The sequence below is a fragment of the Spermophilus citellus genome (assembly GCF_964194105.1).
Source record: "Spermophilus citellus genome assembly, chromosome: 6".
NCBI classification, from domain to species: domain Eukaryota; kingdom Metazoa; phylum Chordata; class Mammalia; order Rodentia; family Sciuridae; genus Spermophilus; species Spermophilus citellus.
This window is the reverse complement of record NC_138187.1, coordinates 159,954,596-159,982,067: the sequence shown is the minus strand read 5'-3', so window position 1 is coordinate 159,982,067 and position 27,472 is coordinate 159,954,596. Positions and strand designations below refer to the sequence as shown.

The following is a 27,472-nucleotide window of genomic DNA, read 5'->3' as shown; positions in this document are numbered from 1 at the left end:
AAAGCAGGTGACATCGTGGTAACGATGGAGGGAAAGGATAACTCTAAGAGCAGAGAGTTACCTTGGCAAGGCATTCCCACGCCTTCATCCACTCATTCTCCTAGAGCTACCTGAATGCCTACCATGCTTTCCTGGGCCTGAAAATGCTCTTCTTCCAAGATACCCAGATTACACCTCTTGCTCCTTGGAAGCCTTCACTCAGTCGGTGGTCATCTCACAAGAGCCTGTCTCTTCCCTATTTAAAATTGCGTGCACACGTGCCACACACACAAACACAGGCTCCCCAACACACACACACACACACACACACACACACACACACAGCCTCTTCCAGACACCCCAGGCCTCATTTCAGATTTTATTTTTCTCTAATGCTCATCACTTTCTAGAATCCTAAAAAATTCACCTGTTTATTATTTAAATCCCTCTTAGAAAGTAAGATGAGAGCAGAGATTTTTTTTAGGTTTCATTCAACACGTGGAATAGACCTTATCACATAGTAGGCCCTCAGTAGTGTTCTGTTCTTGACCATCAGGTAGCTGAGGGATTCTGGGCTGATTGTGAGCAGATTGAAGTGGGGATAGACAAACTAGGAAAGTCAGAAAAAGTCATGGATTTGCAGCAGTGATTTTCAAATCACTCAAGAAGTAGAATCATTGTTTTCGATGATGACTTCCATAAAGCCACAGAGGAAAAGAGTGTGTTGCAGACCTCTGGGAAGTGGATGAAAGGGACACAGCCCAGCTAGCTTTTCTCCTGCCTCTATAAGGTGTCCCCAAAGAAGCCCCGAACTGATTTTCTCAAATTTACCCAATCTCAAAAAAAAAAAACACTTGGGACACTGGTTAAAAATACAGACGTCCTGGCTTTGCCCCGGGAAGAAGGAGAACATAGGAGGACGTTAGTGAAAGGTCAGAGGTGTGCATCCAGGAGGTACCTGCAAACCAGGGTGTGGGAGGCTGAGCAGAGAGCTGAGTTGGGAAAAGCACAGGGTCTCCCAGCGGAGCGACTCTAATGGTGAGAGTCATTTACACTCCTCTCCCACTAAGAAGAAATAACTGGATCTTGGTTTGGGCCGAGAATCAGATATGTTTAAAAGGAGAAAAACAAAGCTGTATTTAGGGTTTTGTTTTGTTGAATTGTATTATTGACAGTGGCGCCAAAGAACCAACACACAACCGCTTGAACTAAATAGAGTCCTAAACACTCAAACACGTGATGGAGAGAAAATTCCATTGGCCAAAAATCTCATTCATTGAAGCTAGCACACACACAAAAATCTTGGAAAAGATGTTTTTATTCCTTTCATAGTAAGTATCAGTTTCTCTTTCTGTTTAATCATCAGCTAAACCTACTGAAATTTCCTCCTTTAAATGGTGCCACCTTTCCGGGTGGATAGGCGAGGTCCCAGGGTAGATCCACTCCAAGGCAAGGAATTAACTTCTCACTCATTCTTCATGACAGATCCCGGAGTTCTGGACTTGCCCTGGGAATGGTACCTCCTCCACACTATTTCAAATAGAGTGTCCTCTTTCCCCATCACTATTTCTTGAATGCTTCAAACTCAAAATAGCCAAGATGGACACACCAGACAGGTGACTGACCTCCCCTTCTGCTCTCTCTGGGTGAGCATCACCCGTCTCCATCCTCCCTTCCTTTCCTTCTACCTGGTTTTCAAACGTGCTTCCTCCTTCCTGGTCTCTCCCTGACCGTAGCAGTTCTGCCCGCCCTCCAGGCCCCCAGAAGCCCTTTCCCCTGGGCCCTCACTGCTGCCTGCACCAGCTGCCTTCTTAACTCTCAGTCGCCACCATCTTCCACTCGCACCGTATTTTAATTCCAGTTTCATCTTCACAAAGATCATTCCGAGCCTCTTCTCTACCTCCTTAGTCACCTGTAGGATTAAATCCCAACTTCCTTGTTTACTAGTTTAGGATTCTCTTCCCCAGAAGTGCCCTCTCCCCACACCTATGCCTTCCAAAGTCCTGCCCGACCCACAGGACCCGGGACCTTTCCTGACCTCCCTGGGGCCCCAGGATGTCCTTGAGACTCACAGGGGAACTTGCCCTCCTGCTAGAGCACAGAGTCCCTTTCCAGACCCACCTTGCTCCCTCCCTTGCACATGGTGCGATCTCGGTGCACTTAATGAATCATCTTCCTACGTTTTCTCTGAGTGAGTTTTTAGACATGGAGTCTCAGAAGAGGGCCGAGTCACGGAATTCGTCTCAGTGTTCTCGAGTTCCATAATAATCAAACGGAAACCAGCCCGCATGTGAAAGCTTACCCCTTCTCTATTTGTTTTATTTCAAAGTGAGCCAGGTCCTTTTACCACCAGAGAGGAAGAAAGGGGATTAAGCTGAAATTAATGTTTTGATGAAGATGAGGCAGATGGTGAATTAACCCGAGGGAAGCAAAAAAAAAAAAAAAATGGGCCTGCCACATGTTCGCAGCAGAGACTCCTCGCGGTTGCTGCTCAGGGACTTGGAAATTCTCTCCAGGGCAAGCTGCGTGTGCTCTGCTCACTCATACATTCTGAGGCACAGATTGATTTCAAAACAAGAACTTAAAGCCATAAGGAACCTTAGACTTCAGCTTAGTTTGCGGTGCATTCAAACCCTTTATTGAATCAAAATCTCCCATGAAATCCCATGAAAGAAATAACACTGGGGTTGTTTAGGTAGAGGCAGGGTGGGTGCCCAGGGCCCAGCCCTCTTGCCCCAGGGCTCCCCAGCTTCCTCCTGAAGCACCTCAGGAGGAAGCCTACAGTGCTGGTGATCTTGGTTTGAAAATCAGGGGTCTGGACCCCTCTCATTCCTGATGGGAAGAAGCAGGTTCAGGGAGGGTACAGGGCACCCCCGAACCCCAGCACAGACCAGTGGAGGGAGGACCAGGACTCTCCACCTCCCAGCCAGGGTCCCCCTTATTCTCTGCTGCTGTCTGAGTGGCACGGGCCTCCTCCTGGTCCCCTCCCCTCTTCTCCTGTGTTAGGACAGGAACCAGGCTCTCTAAATCCCTCTGAACTCTTCTGAGCTATTGCCAGGGGCCATATTTCCTGCCCTAACTCCCAGGATGGGAGAATGCAAGGACACCAGAGGTCTGAAGGCTTGTCTGGTCCTGGCCTCCAGGGGAACTGAGGACCCTACAGGCAAATAGGAGGAAAGGGCTCAGGATGGCTTCCTGAGGCCAGAATAGGCAGGATGAAAAAAAAAAAAAAAAGAAAAGAAAAATGGAGAGAAACAGCCCTTTTAAAATCTAAGAACCAAATTGCTCACTTGCTGTAACATAAGAAAACTTATCAACTGCACGTTTCCAAAGGAAAACTTACTTCACCTTAAGGATACTTTTCATAGAAGGAAAAAAAAAAAAACATTCCAACATCTCATCATTCAGAGAAAACAACTGTGAACACTTCCTTTAGCCATGTCTTTTTGAATATAAATGCACAAATTTATACAATGTAACATAAATAGAATTATACTCTTCTTCAACTTGATTGTTTCAGTCAAGAAATTTCGATCATGGTGTTCTTCCCACCAAATAAGATAAGTCACTCTGTTTCAGTTAAGTGGTGTCCTTTTATGTGGATTCATCGTAATTTAAACAGCCCTCTATGGAGGATTATTTAGATAATTTCAGGGATTTTTGTGTGTGTGTGTGTGTGTGTGTGGGTACCAGGGGCACTCGGCCACTGAGCCACACCCCCCAGCCCTATTTTGTATTTTATTTAGAGACAGGGTCTCACTGAGTTGCTTAGTGCCTCGCCATTGCTAAGGCTGGCTTTGAACATGCAATCCTCCTGCCTCAGCTTCCCAAGCCACTGAGATTGCAGGCATGTGCCACGACGCCCAGATAATTTCAGGTGTTTAACTATTATTTTAAAAATGCCATAGTGAACATCACTGCACACACATTCTGCATTCCATTACCTCCTGAGTATAAATTACTAGAAAAGAAATTGTTGGATCCATAGATATCTTTCTTGGTTTTAAATTAAAATATTTCTAATAAATACTTCTCACAAATAAAAACTTGGAACAAAACATGGACAAGTCCTGAGTCTTCTCTGGTTCCCTGGCAATTATGGTGCTCTCCAAAATGCACCCCACCTGGACTTCACACCTTCAGTGCAGTATAAATCTACAAACATACGTACTCTTTTCAGTGACAGTAGATCACAGATGTACACACTTAGCCATGACTTTAACCAAGTTAGATCCTGAGCACACTTTCACGCCAGGCCTGCTGCCCCAGCTCATCCTTTGCAGACTGCAGAGTGTTCTGTGCATAGGCGACAGGAAGTGGAACAGGGTGGCCCAGGGCCCTGGAGCCAGCTTCCTACCACCTGTCATGTGATCTCCATGCCGTTTGGCTCCTCTGTGTCTTGGTCTCTTCATCTTAAAACTGCAGTGATGGTACCTACTGCACAATATTGTTGGAAGATTAAATGTCTCAATATGTGGGAAAATGCTTAGAACAATAAACACTTAAATATTAGCTGTTATTAATATGTACCATAATTTTTAAACTCATCCTCAGTGATGGACATTCATTTTCAGTTTTTAACAATAATGTGTAAATAATATTTCATATCTCTAAACTCATAAAAATATTTTCTTAGGCTACATTCCTACAAAGGGAATTACTGAATCAAAGGAGAGACACATTTTAAATTTTGATCTCTTCACCTCTTCCCTCCTCTGAGAGCCTGTACCAAGTAATATTCCACCCAAAAGTAAAGACATCCATTTCCCCACATTTGGTCCACCCTGGACATCATCAGTCTCACACATCTGTAGTTCTATGGAGCATTTTTTCTGTTGGAGATGTTCAGTAACTGCAATGTTCTTGGTCCTTTCTCCTTCGTTATCTGAGAACTGCTAAAACTGGGTGCTCTTTGTCTAAGCAGACTTTAAGGGGCTTTCCCCAATATGGTACCTGTTAACTTTCAGTCATGGATGTTGCCAATAGTTTTTCTCAAACTGTCATCTGTTTTTCAGTTTTGCTCATGTTTTGCCATGAAGAAGTATCTCATGCACATGACCCTTTTTAAAATGGTTTTATGTTTTGTATAAAAAATATCAAAAGCTTTTTTATTTTAAAAAATATGCAATCTTACCAAAATTGTGGCTCACATTCTACTCTGGGGGCCTTTGAATTTTCTCTGCAATTTCTTTTTTGGCATGAAAGCAACTGAGAAGATAGTTCTCAAATTAAATCATCAACGTCTGACTCATAACCCCTCCCCGCTCATAGACTAAGTTCTCGGGCTCCTTCGTCCTACCTGCAGCTGGTCATTGGGTGGATCTGCCAATGGATTTTGTACCAGATTCGTGATGTCTGACACCGACCGGCATGATCTTCAAGTGTCACTGTTTGAAGAGCGCATTCCCCCAGATAACTTTTGTTGTTTTTATTTGTATTTCATATTTTTCCTGGCTATTCTCACCTACTTATGAAAGTCAGAATCATTTTGTCAAGTTACCTCTCACAAAATCATACTGTTTTTTTTTTCCTCCCTGAAGTTCTATTTAGTTAATTTAAGGAGAATTGGCAACTTTTTAACATTAGAACTCCATCCGAGATCCGTTCCTCTATTTTAGTATGTTTTTTATGAATTGATTCATCACAGGCACTTCCCATTTCCTGTGAGGCTATTCCCCAGTATTGTTCAGTGAATACCTTACATCATTTAATGATCCACTTGGAGTACAACACTACAAGTTGAGTCTGCAATGTGAATATAAATTCTTAGGAACCTTCCACCCACAGTTGTCACTGGAGACCTCTGCTGCTGCTGCTTTCAAGACGGAACACAACCTTCCCAAGCAGCTCGGCTCCAGCTGCGCTGCAGAATCCCATAACAACAGTTCATTCCGGAATAACATCTTACCTACGTGTGGTCCCCACAAAAGCTGGCTTGGCCAGGATCTCGCTGTACATTATAGAAAAGTTGGGCTTTCATTATTTTCCTAGTCTCACCTAATGAAGAAGTACAACTGGGGAATCAACAGGTGTTCAAACTCAGCAGGGTTAATACAAATCTAAATCCAGTCCACAACTAATATGCATAATTCTCATCCGACCTGTGAATACTTAAGACCTCTCATGTTCTGAATCTCAGGACCAGAAACATCTCCCTACTTCAAGTGACTCACTGTCCTGTAGGAGAGGCAGACAGGGAAACAGATGATGGAAACATGTGTTAGGAACCAATTAAATCTGACAAAGCCAGTCAGAACTCACAACCCAATGGCAATTAAACACCTGATGAGAGGAAGGCAGGGGGCTGTCCGCATCAGCAGTACCAAGCGTACCTTCTCCATGCCCACCACAGCACAGGACATGTGCACACCCAGACACAAGCAAACCTAGCAGAGTTGATTGTAAACTCTTCCCACTCCACCTGTGGAAATGTTGTCTCTTATTAGGTTAGATCTACCCTATGCATAGGTTCTGACTGTGGCAATGGCTTTTAGACTCTGAACTCAAGTGATTAATAAAAATACTGGGGGAGAATGATGGAGTCCATGGTAGGGGAGTGAAAAGTATTTCCTTCCCATTGCACTGCTACCGTGTGTCTATTACAGTAAGATGGGTTGTAATAACACTCATGCACACACACAGGCACACAGGTTGGGGTTCCAGGACTTGTAGCTTCTCCACAGCGAGATGCGGGGAGGAGGCCCTGCTTCCCCCCATCCTTGAGCTGTGCTGACTCTGCCTTGCATGGGCCACTGGGTTCCCTCCTCTGCAGGCGTTTGCTAGGGGCATATTCTTAGGTACGTTCATAATTTCACTCTTGTTCACAGCTCCGTCTCCAGTGTTACTGAAGAGCTTTGCTTTAAATCCCTCACAAGGGGAGCTGAAGCTGCCACTTCCTGTTGAACCTACACCTCGGGCGACACCTCCCCATGTGGTGGTGTATTTGACTGGTCTCTTCTCTGTGACCTCTGCACGCCCAGTGTAAGAATGAGCCAGAACTGTCATTTGTGTGGGGAAAAAAAGCTCCTGATTTGGACACAAGCTAAAAAACTGGGTTTTCTCCACTGGGTGAAATCATGGATGTGGTAACTTATCCAGAAAGTTCCATTAAATCTTCCCCCTTTCCTCCTCATCCCAGCAGTAGTGCCTAGTCTTACTGTTTAACCAGGCGACTTTGAGAATTTGACTGACACTGTGACCTCTCGCCTCCTCTCCACTGTACCTACAGGCTTGCAAAAGCTTGCGGGGCTGGCTGATTCGCAGGAGGCTCCTAGGCTCTGTGGGCTTCAGGACAGACCCCTTTGCCCACTCCATACCCACTCTCACGGAGGACACATGCCGTTTGAAAATTAGGGAAAATAAACATATCAGCAGTGTCTTAACAGAGCTGCTCTCTGAGTGAAGCTGTTTTCTTAGGTGCTGTGTTTTCATCACAGCTTGAGGGCTCATCGTTCCTTGGCGGTTTCTTTCCTATCCATGGTCTTGGTCTTCCCTCAGCCTCCTCTTTCTCTCTTTACCCCAGGGAGGCAGGATTCTGAGCCTTCTCCTCCACCAAAGTGTGCTTCTGATGGTGCACATAGTGGAGACCTTTCCATGTGCATCCTACTGTGTTTCTCAGATGCAGAAAGTGTGATTGACAGCTCCTTCCATCTGAGAGCACGTTCTGCTCCTGGCTCCCGTAGCATCGTGTTTTCCTCACTCTGCTTCCTTAGTTTCCATTTTCTACTCTTCCCTGTTTTCATGTAGTTCTAAATGTTGGAACGGCCTAGTCCTTCTCCTCTTCTCACAGTCCCCAAACTCATCTGGTTCTCTGTATTCCATATTCATATGACGCTGCAGTTGATCTTCAAACTCTAACTCGGCTGTCCAGGGGCCCATACACACATCTGTATGTATGGCAAGTGTGTTGGAATGTCGAATGGGCATCTCACAATTAACTTTCTGGAACAGAACTCGACCTGCAAGTCCCACACCGTCTGTGTACTCAGTCACAGTCTCTACCACGAATAGGAAAACAGGGAGATCCACTTTGGATTCCTTTATTTTTCTCACCCTACCCAGGCCAGCTGCCCTGAGTGCCATTCTAAGACCCAGGCTTTATTTTCTCAACATCTTTACTTTTCATGATGTCTCACCTTCAAATCTCTCTTTTCATCTTGTCCTTCTTGTTCGAATCACCCTCCCAAAGGGATGGTTTCAACTTAGGACAGAAATGCCTGTAGTTTTATGTGTAAGGTTATCAACATAAAACACAAATTCTTGTGATGACAATTTATAATTGAGGCTTCTCTAATGTGAACATTTAGGGTTGTGGTAGAGAACAGACAGGTTGAAGAAAGGTTGATTAAGTCTTCAATCTTAAAAAAAAAAAAAGATTGCAATTTTCATTCATTAATAAGTTGATGTTCCCAGCATTACTGCAAATGAGTTCGGCATATCACCAGTCAATATATTCGATAACCTTGCGATGTGTCTTGTACAAAGCGGAGTGCTACAAATATTTTTCTTAAAATACGAAGAGGAGGAGGGTGGACAGAAAAGCAGATAAAGCTGATAGTGAATCAAGTACAACAGCCGAGCTGAAGTGGAGGCACCCTAAAGGGAGCGGCTGGCTGGGACCAAGAGCAGGCAAGCCAGCCGCCCCCCCCCCCCAATACCTCAGGCAGACTCTTGTTCCTCTCTCACCCTCCCTCCCTCCAGCTCTGTTTCCTTCCTCTGCACTTGGAACCACCACTTTCTAGAATTTCTCCCCTCCTCTTGTTCTGTTTCACTCTCTTCTTTATGAAGGCCCGACCTTGTTGAGCCCCAAACCCTTTATCTTGGGGTTTTCCAGCTCAACTCAGCATTTTCCCAGTCCAGCTTCGTAAAGGAAGCAGATAATTTGCAGCAAAAATTGAGCACAGGTTCAATTACACACGTCAGTGTGAATTAGGCACATGTTGTTGAGATACTTTCAAGAGTTCCTCTTTTAAATGGTACCCTTTTCCCCCTAGAAAGACAAGAATGCTTTAACATCTATGGCCTCTTTGTTTCGTGAAGTTGGGTTTATTTGTTTTCTTTTTTTCACGTTAAGGATCAAGGTTAGGTGGTATTATCCCTATTTTACATATGGTGCAACTGAAGCCCCGAGGCAGGAAGAGCCCCCTGGCCCCCAAGGGCACCCAGTGCAAGCTCTAGCCAGGCCTGGCCTCCGGGGAGCCCAGGCTGGGTCTGCACTGTTCTCCTGGTCTTGCTGAGGGAATTAGAAGCTGAAGTAGTTCATAGGCTCTGACCCAAGTCATTTGAGTCAAGGTTGCTTGCTTACACCTATTTTCAATTCATCCACCCTTTTAAGAGAATTTCAGATACAGTGTTCCCAAACTCGTATTTCTCAAACTTGGGTGATACGCAAATGCCCCTAAAGGAAGGGATTCTGTGTAGACAAATTCTTTTTATTCATCATATTACTTAAGTATTTTTGATTAAGCTTGATTTATTTCCCATACCTACAAACATAAAAATACTGAATGCTCATTGTTCTATGTCAAAAAAGCAGACCAGAATTCAGATCAAAGTCAAGCAAAACTGTGCTACTGAGAAACTTGAGCTGATCAACAACACTAATGTGAGAGACGTGTTCCTTTAGGAAATGGAATCGGCTAATCAATGTGAATGTGGCCTGCCTGCCAGGCCCTAGGCTCTCTGGAGCTGAGCATGCCGAGGCTGCCCTGGGCCGGGTGACCCCACCGTTCTTTGGCCCCGTTTATCCTACTGGAATGAAACCTCCACCCACCAGGATGCCGCAAGGTCCTTGGAGGAAATTACAAAACCTATGTATCCGTGTCTATCTCTGCTCATTTTTCATTTGCATACTATAAATAAATCACTGCTGCTCAGCACAGGTGCAAACACAGCCACTGAAAGCGAATGACAGTGTTCAAGTATAAAGTGGTCCCTCCAGACAACTCAGAAAATCCTTTAGATTAACTTTGTTAAATCCCCATGTAAAATGGCTTTTTAATTCTCACAAGAACTCACAGAGTCTGGGAACCAGGGGACTCCAGTTAAAGAAACACTGCCCTCAATGTCTCTCTCTCTCTCCGACTTGGAGAAGTAGGTTTTCAGGTCCAGCCTGTGGCTGGGCAGCCCAAGCCAAGGCCTCACCCCAGTGGCTGGTTGAAGCACTTGAGTGACACCATCATGTTTTCATGAAAGAGTTGAAGGGCCCTAATTAAATACATATATTACCTGGGAAGAGTAAGGGTTGACAACTGATTCCAGCAAGCTTCACTTTGTTGTAACTGTATGCATGAAACAAAGCCTGGGGTGGGGGTGACACAGGAGAGTCCTGATACCATCCTAAATCAGTATGCATTTTGTCACCAGTGTCGGGGGTCTACACACCGTCCCCATTGCCCTCGTTGCCAGTGTGGAGCCAGTGGAATGGCACAGGACACCAGAGGGCTTGGGGGCAGCAGAAGAGCGGAGCTGCCCGGCTCCGGGGGCAGGGGGGTACCTCCCACTTCAGAGTTTCCTAGTCTGTCTTGAGAGCCTTGCTTATGTATATTTTTATGTGTAAGAACATCTCTGTCACCAAAGGTAAATGATCCTCATGTGATTTTTGTCTGTCTTTCGGACCTTGTTCCCACTGCCCGTAGGACTTTCCTAGATCCCACTGCACAGGGCAGCGAGGAGCAAGTGAGAGGAGCGAGGCCCCCCTCGGCCTGCAGCACACCCCACTCTCTCTGCTGCTGGGCACGCAGTCCCCCAGCTCCTGATTTCTTGCAGACTTTCCTCCAAGGAGTCGTTGCTGTCATCTTGCTGCTTGGCACCTCCTGGCTTGAGGTCGCTGCTGCCATTTACCTGCTGGAGCGGAGCTCTCTATGGTATCTCCTGAGCTCATGAGTATCCAGCTCCATTGTGACAATGCTGAAGGAGAAGGTTTCACCCTGTGTTAGGATGTGGAGAGGGTGGATGCACTGACATCTCTCAGGAGTCCCTGAATGCACAGCCTTGTCCAGGGCCTCATTTAATCCTCAGCCCTTCCAAGAAGCACAGATAGACACCTTTCAGAGACAGGAGCAGGGAGCAGCTCATGGAGACTCGCAGAGTCAGAGCTCTGATGTGAACCCCTTGTGCATTGATTCCAAACCACCTCCTCTCACCACGCTGCCCCTCAGGAGGGTCCTTCCAGGGGTCCTTGTCTCTCAGAACCTGAGGATTGATACGTGGGGCCGCCTGGGCATGCACAGAAAGCAGAGCACTTCTACTCCCTCCCCACCAGGGACCTGGCTCTCTTCCCACCTCCCTGCCACCCTTTCTTCCTCCTTCCCCCTCCTAGCTTGTTCTTTGTGTTTCTCACTTCTCTCCAGCAAGCAGTGGGTAAGCAGTTAGAATTGATGGTGTGATCGGGATTGATGGAGAAACATTCTAGTCCCTTTGCCCCTGCTCAGAGCCCTGTTTCTTCATGGGGACATGTTTGGGTCAATAGTGGTGCACAGACCACCAGCTGTGCTTGGAGCAGTCCAAACAAATGTCACCTGAAGTCTCAGAGGCTCATGGAGGCCCTGCCCCCACTCCTGGAATTTGGAGAGGAGGGCTGTTCACTCCAGTACAAGGGATGTGGCTCTCAGCTTGGCTTTTCCCTCTCAGAAAGGGCCTCTGAATTAGATTAATATCAGCAGACAGAAAAAGCAGAAAGCCAATGACCAGCACAGCTCACCACCGAGTCCTTTAGGAAACGGGTCTTTGCTTGAATGCTGGGGACGCTTGCTTTCCCGCCTTCCGCATTTCTTTCATGCTGAAATGATAGCAGGGGAGAAGGGAAAGTCCAGCTTTGATTTTTGTTTGCAGCTTGGTGACAAATGATGGGGGGAGGGATATTTTAAACCATTCATCTACCGAGGTCTGGGAATTGTCAGAGGATTTTATTTGTACAGTGCCTTCCTGACCCTCATTTTCTCAGAGAAGTAAAAATCATGCTGGATCTGTAAACAGGGTGCTTTTATTAAGTTGAACTTCCACAAACGTATGGTATACATAGGCAAAAAAACACTTTTAAGTATAAGTACACCCCAAAAGTTGTGAGTGTAGAATTTTTTTGATTAATATGCAGTTTAAAGCTGTTACAATGTAAGCATAATTTCAGAGCGTGTGAGGTCTTTTGAATTCACTTTGTAATTTCATGCGTAGTCACGTAAGTCAAAGGTGAAGGATGTTCTTCTTTGCATTTTAATAACAGGAATCTGTATCACATCATACGCCTTTTCAAGTAAGCCAATCACTATTCCAACTTGGAAAGATTCTCCTTTAAAAAATATAAATTACATTGCCTTAGAACAAAGAAAAAAATTTTTGACCAATTCGCATTTGAAAAATGTTCACTTAAAGTGCTTGCAGCCAAACCATGCTGAGTAAACTTTCTTCCTTCCTCAGAACTGAAAAAGTACAAAATGCAAACTAAATCTTAGTATTTAGCTTACTACTAAAGAAAATTTAACCCCCAAAGTACACTATTACAGAAGCAGTTTGTACATAAAACATATGCCTCCAGAATTTTTTCTCTTATTCTCATTTATTGGCTGATTTCTTGCAAAGCTGCTCAGTGTTCTCTCTCTTTCCCACACATTTAATTTTTAATATAAAATTTCACATATTGTTTATTTTTATATTATATTTTCCTGGTTAAACCTCTTTCTTTGAACAGGCCAGGAAATTCAAGACTATGTAAACGTAACAGGAGTACTAATAATTGCTTTATGTAAGTTTTTATAGTTGTTATGAACTATTGCTGGTTAATGCTACTTTTCTACTTTTTTATCCATTGAGTTTTGTTGAGACAGTAAGGTGACTTGATATTGCCACTATATTTTCCGAGGTCTTTTTTTGGTACTGGGGACTAAGCCCCCAGGGGTGCTTAGCCCTGAGCTTAACTCAGCCACATCCCCAGCCCTTTTATTTTTTTATTTTGAGAGAGGGTCTCACTAAGTTGCTAAAGGGCTTCTTTAAGTTGCTGAGGCTGGGCTGGAACTTGTGGTGTCTCAGCCTTTGGAGCTGCTGGGATTACAGGTGTACACCATTACGCCTTGCTCAGAGTTCTTAATTACCAATGCTGGACTCTTCTTTACGTAGAAAATAATTGATTAAGGGAGATAAATTGTTCCAAGAACCATTGAGAAGGAGAATTATTAAACTAGGTTGAGTTTCTGGGAATGATTCCTCAAAATGAATTCTAGAGCTGGGCTGCAAGGGAGCAGCCACCACTCCCAACCCGGAGACTACGTTTCAAGAAGCTGCCATTGTATTGTGGCCCTAGGATCTGCAGCCACACCACCTCCACCGTGGTCCAGGCCCGTGGAACAGGTGCCGCCCACCCTGCCTGTCTCCCGCATGACTCACTTCAGAATTGAAGTCTGGCAGGAGTTTATCAGATTGGCTGAAACTCTATCTCCTCCAGAGCCCAACTGTAAGAGCCAGAGTGGGATGGAAAAGGGAGCTTCGAATTGAACTCACACGATACAGGGTGGCTGGAGAGGGTGTTGAGACAGTCCGAGCTCAGAATCCACTCCCGTGTTAGCGGTCCTGACACATTTTCTCTGTTAGGAATTGGTGCCATTTAGCTACTTGGAAATTCGGGGTTGAAGCGGCTTGTGAGATATGGGACCTCCCTGGAAGGTGAACAGGCAGCAAGCTGGCTTTTCCATTAAACTCTTGTTATGTTGGGCATTTTCTCTGGGTCTGTGAATTCTCCAGAGAAGAACTGTCCACTGTCCTGTCTGGTAGTATTAGGAGAATCCATCTGGCTGCTGGCAACGTGGGGCAGAGCTGGGAAGGGGGCTTTGGGACAACATCTCAGAATGTAGATTTTTACTAAACTCTCTTTGTTTATACTCCACCTTTTCTGTCCACCCTGCCTGGGGTCTCCAAGTCTGAAACATCTTTGGTATGATTTCTCAGGACAGAAGTTTCCCATCTCTTGCTGGGGGAGGAATGGGTGCTATGGGTAGAAGGGATGCCCCTGTACCATCCACTACTCTGCATGCTTCTGCACACAGACTTGTACCTGGTCTCGGCTGTTTCAATCCACAGCTGCACCCACTAGTGCAGGTACCCAAGGACCAAATCCAAAGGGGCGACTTCTCCCTGCTCCCACCCTCCACGGATATTGAGAACAGCCCCATTCTTTATACTAGTTCAGTACACGCTCCGCTATCTGCCTTCTCTCTTCCAAAGCCTTTTGAAAATTGTTGTCCACTCTAAGCTCCTCTCCCATTGTCTTTCTCCTTATAAGTTCATACCTTTTTATATTTATGTACTATTAGCACCGTGGGCTTGGGGTGAGGACATCTGATAGAAGGATGGGACCACTCTGCCATCCTTAGCAAGGGATTCTTTCACATACTTAGGATTGTCATTGTCATGTACTTATGATTAACAATGTGCATGATCCATTTTGAAGTACAAATACATACGAATATTCCTTTAAATATAAGGATTTCAAACAAAGATTTGAGAACAAAGTCAATTATGTTTTCACATTCAATTATAAGCTCCTTTTTTTCAGTAGGGACTGGTGGTCACATTTTGAGGATATTAGATGCTCCTGAGGATTCAGTGAAATACATGCTAAATGGGGAAAAAGTCACATTGCCCAAGAATGCCAAGAAAACAGAGTGCTCTCATGGTCCTGCGGCTTCCATGAGGAGGTGGACTCTGAGGTGACCATGGGAGCTGGCCATGGGCACTCTCCCAGGTGGCAGGTGTGAGCATTCTTTCCCCTGCCCCATGGAGCTGCGCCATATGCAGCCAGCTCCATTGGAGGACCCGGATCAGGACAGAGGTGACCATGGAGCTCATGACCCGGAAACCACAGGGTTTTCCTGGGCCTATTAGGAGTGCCCATCAGACACCAGCAGTTTCTTTGGTGCCCAAGAGAAAATCTGCAGAAGTACCATTTACTAAGGACCTGCTGGTCCACAGATGCTGTTTACCATCCAGATGTAGCTCTGATTAAAGCAGGGAATGAAAGTCCAAATAAAAAGATGGGTGGTTTACACTGTGAGCTTCGTACTTGCGCATCCCCCGAGTTGTGACTTCTTAATAGCAATAAACACCAGATTCCAGTTTCCAACAGCATGTGGAACTAGTATTCTGGTATTCTCAATATTTTTATAGCCTCTCCTTTTTTCTTTGATACTTTGATTATTTTGTAAGTCAGTCATCATCGGAGTCCTTAGTCTAGGCCGCACACTATGCCAGACGGCGAGGGGACGGTTCGTGTGTTCATTCAGCAAGGGTTTGCTGCATGTCTGCTGCGCAGCCAAGACTAACAAGGAAGCCGTTTCTTCCGTCAGAGCTGAAGGTCTGGCAGCAGAGTCCCAGTGACGGGGAACAAGGCACACAGACTGTCAACAGCAGTGACGGTAGTGGTCACAGATACGCTAGGGCCCTTGGGAGTTTATCTCCTAGTTGGAAAGGCAGAGCACACACGTGCTTAGGCTAAACATTTGGACACTTAGAAAATAACACAAAGTACAAAGTGCTGTGGTGCAGAGCGAGTGCGCTGGTGCTGTGGAGGGGTCAGACTGGTGCGAGGGGGGTCCCGGGGGCAGCAGAGGAGACAGAGCACAGCACCTGGGGCGGCCGTGGCTTCCACTGCCTCCAGAGTGCTGTGTGCTTTTGTGAGTTTTTGCTGAGCATAATTGTGCCCAATCAGGTGGCAGGCAGGGCACTGCAGGTAGTGTGACCTGGAGCACCGGGTGATCTCACCTGAGGGCCTGGGGAGCCAGACAGAACTACTTAGTGCGTGAGAAGAGGCAAAGCAAGTCCCAGGCCGCTGTGGGTGCTGGGGAATAAGGCTGGCAGGTGAAGCGACTGAGGAAGAGGCACCTGGAGATCCAGGCTCAGGAGGCATGGGGGCGCGGGGCTCCACCGTCATTTCTCAAGACTGTGTCAGAGGCAGGATCAGGGCAGGTTTTTCCTGGCCCTGTCTTTGCTTCAGATGAGAAGCTCTGCTTTTAAATCTAATATATTTGAATTTTGTATTAGAATATTTTTCTTTAGAGGATTCCACTGATTTTTAAAAAAAGTTTATAATGAGATGGGCAAAGAAAAAAAGACAAATATGTGATCTATAATGTTTTTAGAAAAATGTAAATGAAGTATAAAGCAGATGGGGTAACCTATTGCAGGAACTTTAAGGCAAAGAGAAGCTGAGTAGCATCTAGAGCAAGGTATCCTAGTGGAGGATAAAGTGGGGACAGAGACGAGACCACGGGGTGTGTTCTGTGTGAAAATACACTGGCTTTCCGGGGAACGGTGTGCACTGGGCATGTTGAAGAGTCTGAATTTATTCTGACAGGAAATACAGTGTCTTTGAAAAAGTGAGGTGGACTGGGGACCTCGAGTAGGTATGCTGAACGTAACTCTTGTGCCAGTTACCCAAAGGACGAGAGGCTTGGGTTAACACATGGCAGTCCTCGTCCCCACCCAGAAACCCAGGGTAGTGTTTCCATGAGATACCATTGGGTGTTATATTTTTCTTGCTTGTTGCTCAAGAGATAATGTTGATCAATATTTTTTCATATAAACAAAGTTTTCTTTTTACCTTGATGCACTTCGGCCAGAATGTCTGCAGGCAGAGAATTTTACCCATGCTTCCTCCAAAATGGACATTTAAAATATCAAATCTTGTATCTTGTTTATTGTAAAAAAACTGTTCTCTGCTTTTTTTGTTTTTCTTTGCATAGGTAACCTACTTGATCAATAGAATTGACTGAGTTCCAAATGAACAACCTTCACACCAATTTTTCAATGTAATGAGATTATAAAATGAGGATATCTAGACGTACCCTTTCAAAATGAATAGAATAAATAACACCTATTGTATAAACTGAAAGGAGAGAGATGGGGCCGTAACAATTATAAGCTTGGAAACATTTTTGTATGAGAAATAGAACTAATTTGGGCTCTAACAGCATAGTTGCGGTAGGGAAGAATTGGAGGGCAACTCAGGCTGGGTAAAGAGTGTGGACAGAGAAGGATTTGGTCCAAATGGAGAGTCCTTATGGAGGAAAAAGGGAGATATTGATAAATCAGGGCTGGGCCAATCCATGGGGGTTTGTAAATGTCACATTATGGAGTTTAGTGGATTTTCTTTCGTAATTAAAGGAAAGCTACTGAAAGTTTTGAAGGACTATAGTGAACTTGCCTTCCCTGGTGATATTAGAGAACTGAGAAGGCAAAAAGAGTAGATGGGAGACCACTGATGACAACGTGCTTGGGAGGTGCCAGGACCTGCAGTAATGTGGTGGGAGAGTCAAGCAGAGAGCCAGGACATGCTTCAGACAACGTGACGTGATCTAGATGTGATGAAGGAGGCCAGAGACAGTATGAGATTCTGGCATGCTGACCAGAGAATGAAGGATGGATCCACTCCAGAGCAGAAGTGGGATTGTCAGAGGGAAAGTTTTCTGGGTGGATGGGAAGAAGAAAAGAGAGTGCATGTGTCCCATGCCATCCAAAGAAATTTAACGTGAGTCATGTGTATCGTTGGAAATTGTCCAGTGGCCACCTTCAAATGGGTAAAAGTGAACAGGCGAAATTATGTTTAATACTACTTAAACCCAATGCATTCAAAATAATATCCCTTCAACATGTGATCAGTATAAAAAGTATTAGTAAGAATTTATATTCATGTTTAATACTAAATATTTGGTGTTTATTTTACCTTCCACATATCCATATTTACTGTATTTCAGGTGCTCAGTCACTGCCTGTGGCTGGCAACAACTGGATATCACTTTATTAGACAGTTTTGTAGAATTAACAAAGATTATTTAACAAATTTCTTAATTAAGCTGGTGCTAAAACTCATTGTAGTTTGGAAATTATAATTCTGTATATCCTTCCTCCTTTTCTATGCCTTTCATTTTAGCTATTTCAAATGCAAGATATTTTTCCTTTTTTCAGCAGAGCATCATTCTTTCCCAGAACCACCAAGATTTTTTAGAAATATCCATGATATACTGTTTCCTTGCTTGGAGTTGCTGCTGCTTGGTTTAATTCTCTATTTGATTTACAACTTTTAATTGAACAATTTGGTCTGAGTATTTTTTTTTCTTCCTTGGTCAGTCTGGGGATTATGAAATAATTTAGCAATGTGTCCTCAAAAACCTTGGACAAATGACATTTAGGACTTGGGAAATGACGACTGCATTTTTTGTGTCCCCCATCCACAGATGTAGGCTTTTCCTCCCCTGTTTAATATCTGATGTAAGCTTGCTGGATTTTTGGTCTTCCCTATACACTAAAAAATGCAGTACAAAAGCGAGCCTACTTCTGCAGAAACCGAGCCAAGGACATTGTGTTCCATCTTTACAATGAAATGCAGATTTCCCATTAAAAGGCAAATCCATCATTTCAAAAGGTTGAAGAGGATGGTGCTTTTAAAAAGTCCAGCTGCTTAAATTTAGGGCATTGAAAAACGTCCAATTAAAAAAAAAAATGTTCCCTGGGTCGAAAACATTTTCATTTGATTATGTATTGGATAGGTTTTCATTCAATCTAGAATCCTGCCTCTTTTAAATTCAGAATTCTGTTTTAAAGTAGTTGGACAAGTGTTCTAAGTAGGTTGGACTCAGCTGTGATACTTCAGTGCTTAAATTCTGACTCTTACCACTTAGAATACCTTGCCTTTGTGAATAAACCACTGCTGTAGAGGAAACCTTGGGATCCACTCGCAGTGCTTGCTTTCTTTGTTTCTCCTTGGCTCTCTCTGCTGCCACTTGGTTTCTTTTCTGTTTTTTCTTTTCTTTGAAGACCTTGTCTGCCAGCTCAGCCATTTCATTCCCCAGCCAGCTTCCTCCAATGGGAAGGAAGTCATCTGCCTCACGCGGCCTCATTTTTGTGGTCGAGTAGAGCACCCCCTTTTTGCTCATCTAGTGCACTGGCCTGACTTGTCCCAGACTGGTTTAAGAGTAAGTAATGGCAAGGCCATGATGCTCCCTGAAACACATGTGGCACCCACCACCTGGTACTGGGACGGGGGAGTTGGCTAGGTGCCGCTGAGCCTGGCCACAGACTTCCAGGGAAGTGGTCCGCGTGCTGCTGTAGGGGCAGCGTGGCTCGCGTCAAACATACCTGTATGGTGGGCATATTTCCCATAGGTGTTAATAGTTGTTCATTAAAAGTTATAGCTGAGTCTCCATGCTTAGCCCTCTGGAGTCCACTCTGGCTTCTTCTCACACAGAGGCCTACTGTTTAACAAGGGCTCCGCTCACATGCTTGTGGTGAGAGGTATCTACTAGATTTCTTAAGCTGGGTTTGGGCTCTCTCCTATTGTACTGGTTGTTAGGCATTTGCACATATGGTATTACCCCTGGGCCATCCCTAAAAGGAAATGTTTCCAGTAATTCTTTGGCATTCAGCATGTTTTTCTAATGTCAGTTTGGTCCCATTGGTAGACCCTGCTTCTCCAATGTCCATATTCTTCCTGAGGATTGTTCATTTTAAAAGAGAATGTGTTCTAGTTAGTATCAGCCTACTTCTAATGGGTTCTTTTCTCCCGCCCAAAGAGCTCAATGATTCTATGAAATTACGGAGCGATTCTTGTTCTGGACTTAACTTTTATTCTAGACCCAACGAGGGGAGGTATTTTCTGTACTTGATCATGGTTGATCAGGGGTGTTTCATACCGGGGTCCCTGTGCTTCACTCCCCTGCCAACACTGGCTATCAAAACTGCTTAGGCTGCAAATAAAACATGAAATGAAATCCATCTGGCATTTCTCATTGAATTAGGACCAGAACATTTTTGCTAAATATTAACAGATGGCTAAATTCTTAATATCAAACTAACATTTAAAAACATCTAAGGGGACCCACGAGAGGGGGAAGGATGGAGGACCATGTGTTTTCTCCATCTTGGAGTCCTTCCTGTATACCTTCCCTCCCCCACTCCCACTTTTCCAGCCCATGGGCTGGAGAATCGCACATGAGTCCTCCATGTCAGATAACCTTTATTCCTTTGTAGCTGGCATCAAAACAGTGTTTGATGGTATCGAGATAGTGTCATCAACTCTGGATACGTGATGCCACTGTCATGCTTCGAGATCTTTTATTGAAGTCTCCCCCCCCCCATCTCTTTCTCTGTTAAAATAGGAAAAAGAAAAGAAGTACATGCTTCCCTTGGACAACCTGAAAGTTCGGGATGTGGAAAAGAGCTTCATGTCCAGCAAACACATCTTTGCCCTCTTTAACACAGAGCAAAGGTAAGAAGATGCAGCGCCCTCTGTCTTCAGAGTTTTTTCCCCTTGGATTTCTGCATGATCCAGGGATCAGTGGTTCCTTTGTTCACATCTTAGACTTTGCCGCTCTTCAGCTTTCCCTTCATTTATTTTGTGTGTTTTAACTTCCACCATGGGTTATGGTTTCAAAACACTGAAAAGTGGAATAGGAAAGATCTTCAGGTATTAATTAGTTTATCTCCTGGTTTTCGAACAGGCACCAAAATCTTAAAGCTATATTTTATCACCTTAAAAGCCTTCCTGATCCTGACTTATTGTGTGCAAAGTTACAGATTGCTCAATTATTATCATAATTTTAAGTCATCTCTGTCTAACACGGATGGATGGCCCTTCTTAAGACCTATGTATTGTGACTAAATTCAGTGAAGGTGAGTAAAACATCCAAATATCTAATACACTACAATTTTTTAAAGCACTGTCCACATTCATTGGCTGGTTTTTGTAACAGTTGCCCATGAGGTTAAAAAAAAAAATGGAGGAGTATGGTTGCCATTTGGTAAATTAGAAAGTACAGGTTCAGAGAAGTTCACCGACTTTGCTAAGATCACAAAATGAATACATGGGGGAACTGGAACTTGAATCAGGATTTCATCTAAGTTTACATTCTCTTCCACTCATATTTCTTGTACTAGTATTTTTTCCCCCACATACAATATCAACACTTGAGTTGGGCTGATCATCATGGACTGCCGTGGATGCTCACGGAAACCGATGGGTAAAGCTAAAGAAACAAATGGAGAGGTAACACAGAATAGAATAGATGCCAAATGGTCAACAGCTAGGCAAACATTATAAAGGAGGTTTTTCACAAGTGGAAATGTTACAGGAAAGATCTAATTCATGTGAATAAGTTATTAAGAGAGTGAGTCATTAGGTAGCAAGGTCTAATTTTAACCCATGTTTCCAAGCTGTGTTTTATCTTTATTTAGCAATGAATGAAGTTACTTGATTAGGTTCAATGACTGGCCCAGGGTCAATCACACAGTTAATCAAAATAGCGAAAGAAGAAGACTTCTCCTGCATTCCCAGTCAGTTGCTCAGAGTGAGTCATAATACAGAAATATCTAGAAAAACCACAAGAGTAAGCCATTTAGAGTCAAGGAAAAGAAAATTAACTACTACTCCTCTACCAAATACTGAAATGGGATCTTTAGAATACAGTATTATTTGAGAGTAACTTGTTTAAAAAAAAAAAAAGGAAAACAACAAATAAAAGGGCTTCTTAGAGCAATAATGATTCTGTCATCTGTGGCCAAGCTCAGTGCAGCTCCCATGGCTCCCAGACCAGAGGGTCAGGAGATGCTGATCATCAGCCTTCCTGCTGGATGTAGAGTGGCACAGGAAAGTAACAAACAGGAAGTCAGACTACGTTGAACCCTCAGTCCACCCAGAAAGTCCACATTATAAAAGGTTCTGGTACAATGTAGATAAGACAATAGTAGCTCATCTTTTTAGATGAAATACATTTTGTGAATTTTTAAAAAAGTGAAAGTCACCACAATGAGAAAACTCCAGATATTCTGGAATTCTAGGGTTCCATAGAGGTTATGGAATTCTTCAGTTTCTTCTTAAGATCTCTGGGAAGACATGGGTGTGCCCACGGGCACATTTGCCATGGCTTCTTCCTTGGAAATCTTGATTCCTTTAAATCAGGTCTGTACCGTCTGGGTGCTCCAGCACAAGGGTGAATGCAAGCAATCATCCCTGTCTCAGCTTTTATTTTAAGGGCAATTTTTTAAAGAGTTAAACCCTTTAAAATAGTTACCTGATATCAGGTCAAGAAGATTCATTGTGTTTCTAGTTACTGAGGTTTCTGTTTTCATTTCTAAATCATGGACAGGTATTGGGTATTGAATCCAGGGGCATTCTACCATTGATCCATACCCCAGCTGTATTATTTATTTATTCATATTTTACATATATTTTTTGAGACAGTGTCTCACTAGATCACTGAGGGCCCTGCTAAACTGTTGAGACTGGTGTCAAATTTGGGATCCTCTGCCTTAGCCTCCTATATTGCTGGGATTAGAGGCATGTGCCACCACACCTGTCTTGGCCTGGTGCTTTCCATTCTCCTTCCTCAGCCTCCCAAGTAGCTGGCATTACCAGCATGTGCCACTACTCTAGACTTGTTGTCACATTTTATTTTCCTTTAGTATGCATGTATGCATTCTTGTGGAACTGGGGATTAAACCCAGGGGCCCTCTACCCCTGATCTACATCATCAGCCCTTTTTATTTTGAGACAGGGTCTCCCAAAATTGCTGAAGCTGGCCTCAATTTTACTATCTTCCTGCCTCCTCCTCCAGTGTAGCTGTGATTACAAGGTGTGCCACTGCACGTGACTTAGTTATCAAATTCTAATGACTCCTGAAAATGCTTTTAGATTTTTTCATTTACACACACAGTTTCCTTAAAAGTTCAATATTGTGAAACTGTGAGTCAAGTTATTGTAACTACTTACCCAGTCATGTATTTTGCAAAAGGAGAAATTTCTGCAGGGATTTCAGCTTCAATACCTGTCTCTAGAAGATCAATTTTTCTTCTTTAATCTGTTCACCTGGTGAAATATACTGATGGACCTCCTGACAGGAAGCCATCCTGATCCCCTGGGCTGAAAGCCAGTTAGTTGGTAGTATATCATTATTTATTATGCATTCCTGGCTTAAGTGTGCTAGCATTTCATTTAGGCTTTTGCATCCATGTTTGTTATGGAGGTTGGCTCATAGAAATACCCTAATTTCAGTATCAGGTTCTGTTAACTTCATAAACTGAGGTGGGAATAAATCCTTATTGTTCTATGGAATGTTTTATAGAAAACAGAGATTAACTGTTCATTGAATGTTTGGTGGAAGTCACCAACAAGATCATCTGGCCTGGAAGTTATTTTTGATAATGTCTTAAGAAGTGTTTTAATGTGTTTTGTGATTAAAGATTTATTCAGATTTTCTGTTTTGCTAGGATTCAGTTTTGATTAATTATATTTTTCCCCTAGGAAATTGTTCATTTTATTTGTTTTTAAATATATCGGTATCAAGTATTTCTCATTCTATTTTTTAAAAATCTTATTGTATCTGAAATTTGACCCTATTTCATTCCTAATATTAAGTTTTATCTTTTTTTCCCATGATTATTCTTGCCAGAGTTTTCTCTATTTACAAAGAAATAACTTTGGCTTTTTGGTCCTTCACTGTGTATTTTTATTATTTCAGTAATTTCTGTTTTCATCTTTATTTTTTATTTCCTTGTATTTTCTTTGTGTTTACTTTGTTGGATTTTTTTAAAAAATTCTTAATTTAGATGTGTAGCTCATCGCTTTTTTATCCTTTTGCATATATGTTTATATAAATTTATAGGTTTCCTTCTAAATAGTCTTTAGATGATTAGAAGTTTTGAAATGTTATATTTTTATTACCATCCAATCTGTCTTCTAATTTTTGCTGTGGTTTTTTTCCTCTCCTTGGAGGTACTTAGAAGTATGTTTCACATTTTATAATACATAGAGTTTATTGTTTTGTTGTTTATTTCTACTTTAATTGGATTGTGGTCAGAGAATATGGTCTAGGACACGCCGATTCTCATAAATATCCTACGTATGTTTGAGAAGATGCATATTTGCTAATTCAGGACCACAGGTTTGATGAGAGTTGATTTGATTGTGCTTGTTAATTGCATTACCTGATGTCTATTGTTACTATTTTTCCATCTTGAATGATTCAAGCATTTAACAAGGAAATATCTGGCAACTGCTGAGTGTTAAGCAATTCTCTGTGTTTAAAATGCATTTGTGAGTAAGTAGCCAAAAAAGATTAAACGTTATTGATCACATTGCAGATAAGGACCTTGGCATGAAGAATCTTACTTTATCAGAGAGGTATTAAAAATATCACTTATGCCAGGCATGGTGGTACATGCCCGTAATCCCAGCAGCTTGGGAGACTGAGGCAGGAGGATCTCAAATTCACAGCCAGCCTCAGCAACGGTGAGATGCTAAGCAACTTAGTGAGACCCTGTCTCTAAATAAAATACAAAATAGGGCTGGGAATGTTGAGAATGTGGCTCAGTGGTTGAGAGCCCCTGATATCAATCCCTGATACAAAAAAAAATTATATAATCATATGTATATAAATTTATGATTGTGAGCTTCAATATTCTAGCAAGTCTAACAATTTTTGCTCTCCATATTTAGAAGCCAATATGGGTTTTTATATTCATAAAAATTTAGAATTAAAATGAAAATAAATTTTTAACAACCCTCTTTATTCCTAGTAATGTTCTTTGCCATTGATTTTTTTTTTGCCTGATGTTAATATAGTTATACTGTCTTCTGCTTAATATTTTCTCAGTTTATCCTTTTATTTCCTTTTTGTCATCAACCTTTATTTTTTATTGAGGGCTTCTCTTCTACTAGCATATAGTTGGTTTTGTTTGTTTAGTTCTAAACTAATGTGATCTCTTTCTTTTAATTAGTGAGATTTGCCCATTTACATTTTTTATTACTGATTTATTTTAACTCAATTTTAACATCATGTTTTAGCCTTTATCTCTATCTTGCCTTTTATTTTTTAAAAATATTTTTTAGTTGTAGATGGACACAATACCTTTATTTTGTTTATTTTATTTTTATGTGGTGCTGAGGATCAAACCCAGTGCCTCATCCATATGAGGCAAGCACTCCTTGAACTACACTAACTGCTGAACTACAACCTCAGCCCCCTATCTTGCCTTTTCTATACTTGTTTCTGCCCTCCCTTATTTCCTATCTTTCTTTTCGTTAATTAAGTTTATTTTTTATTAGTTCAGTAGTTATGTACTCTATTCTCATTCTTTTAGACTTCATTTTAATATGACATTCATATATGAATTAAATTTGGAAGACTATCTCTCTACTCTTTCCAAAATGACCTAAGACACTTTAACTTCAACAACCCCTTCATGATGTCCATGTGTTATTGTTATCAATATTTGAATCCCATTTTAATTTTTCACCACCTTATTCAATATAACTGGCTCATATGAGCAATAATTATTTACACATACTGACATGATTACCAATTTCTTTGTTCACTTTTCTTCTTGCACCACAGTATTTAATTTTGGTTCGTTTTCTTCACACTAAAGTAGAAATCCCCTCAGTAATTTCTATTTGGTTATAATTCTCAATTTGGTGTGTTTTCCTGAAAATATTTTACTTTGCCCTAATTTCTCTACAGCACTTTAACTGAATGTTAAATTACAGATTGACCATTATTTTATCTCATGGTGTTGAAGTTTTATTCCTCTGTTTCCTGGCTTTGGTTCTGCCTCTGAGAAGTCAGCTGCCACTCTAACATTTGCTCCTTTTATAGATAATCTGTATTTTCTCACTGATTTAAGATCTTTTTTGTCATTGGTATTTTGAAGCTTTGACGTGAACCTTGTTTATGTGTCCTGCTTGGGATTCATTGTGCTTCTTAACTCTGAGGATTCCTGCTTTTCATAAATTTGAAAAAATGTTGACTTCTGTTTTCTGTTCTTTTTTGTTTTTCTTTCTAACATTGCTGTTAGACATAGACTAGACTATTTTATCCTGTTCTTCATATGTTTAGTCCTCTTTTTAATGTATCATTTTAGGCTTCATTTTGGGTTGTTTTCTTAGTAAGATCTCCCAGTACATTAATACTCCTCTTCACCTTTGACCAGTCTGGGATACACTGGCCATGTTTCTTTGCTCTGAGACACATGTTTTCAGTCTATACTTTTTCTAAGTATATGACCTTTGGAGGGTCTTCACTCTCACATAAAAATCAAGGTCTTGTTTCTTGTGAGTATTAAAAATATAAGTCTTTGGTTACTGAAACTGATGTCATCCAGTGGCAAAAGTGACGAAAGATATATTTATTGAATGAGTGAGTGAGCAGGGGAGGTGTGGCATTTCTTTCATTGTGACTGAATCAGGGTCACTCCAGGTGACTTGGGCTGGCTACTAAATAATCACTCAGAGACAGAAAATACCTTTTTGGGGGTTCAGGGACGGTTCCTCGACCTCAGTTCCCACAGTAGAGGCAGGCAAAAAGAGAGAGAGCTCGCCTGAAACCATCCTATGTATTATGGGGAAGGCACTCGAGAAAGTTCCACCCAAATAAGGCAAGGGATTGGGCTTCAGGGGTTGCTTGGTGATGTCCCGTGGTCAGCAGATTGACTGACGTCTTGGAAAGCCACACCCATCTCAGGTGCTGTGTGGGGATCACGGGCACCGTGAGCAGAAAAGGACACTGCGTCGTCGCACGGCCCAGTCACAGCAGCAACGTGGGTCCAGTCCCCTCTCGTGCTCAAGTGTGCACAGCTCACACACACACACGGCCCCTGGCTGGCTCACGACAAGAGCTTTTCGATTCTGACTGTCTCGGAGGAGGGAGTTTTTCCCTTTGGCCATCTCAGTGGAAAGGACACTGCGTTTCATTTCCATCAGGTCATAGAGACAGGAAGCTACGTTCCTGGCTTCTCCCAGGGCTCAAGGCTGTGAAACTGTGACCCTGAGGGCCGACCTGGGGCCTGGGGTGTGCGCAGACTCGAGGGTCGTCCACCCCATTTACAGTGGCCATCCTCCCAGGGCCTGATCCATTCTGTCAGTAAAGGTGTGTCCTCATGTCCACTGCTGAGCCTAGCTCCGTTGTCAGCCCTGCGCGTCAGTGTGGGTGCTCTACAGGAGACACAAGACGTGATGTGTGTTGGTGACATTAGTGGTCACCAGTGACCATCCTACAAATCCGTTTTTCACTCATCTTCGCAGAAAATTAAACTAATGAAGAAATAAAAGAGGAAGAGAATTCGAGTCAGGTCAGGAGAGGGCCATACATGATGCTCACGGGTGACGCTGCGGAGCGTAACACTCGCCCAGACTCCATGACGGTGAAGCCCATTCCAGAGAGCAGGGGAGTCGCCCCAGCAAGAGAGCTGGCATCGTCGTAGGTGACTCTTAGTCACCGTGTGGACTGCAGGAAGCAGACAGGGAGCTGGTGTCAGGCAAAGCACATCATATGGGAAATGCTGCTGCGTGTGCAGCCCGCCTCTCCCTGAGAAGACGCCGCTGATTTCAAAGGCAAATGGAACTCGCGACAAAAATAACAACATCCCCCTTTGTTCCAAGGGGGCTCATCGAACTGCACGCACACGTGTGAATTTATGTGTTATGGAAAACCGTGCGTCTCTCCAAAGCCCGTATGCTTAG

The 27,472-nt window shown here is 43.0% G+C and overlaps 1 protein-coding gene across 5 annotated transcripts in view; it reads left to right on the top strand.

Moving 5' to 3' along the window:
- DNM3 (dynamin 3) overlaps positions 1-27,472 on the top strand; it is a 432,335-nt gene that overhangs the window by 272,021 nt on the left and 132,842 nt on the right. For all 5 annotated transcript variants that reach the window (XM_081298148.1, XM_081298146.1, XM_081298145.1 and 2 more), the window contains one exon: positions 20,118-20,227. In XM_081298148.1, the coding sequence (XP_081154274.1) occupies positions 20,118-20,227 (110 nt within the window). The remainder of the gene's footprint in view (positions 1-20,117; positions 20,228-27,472) is intronic.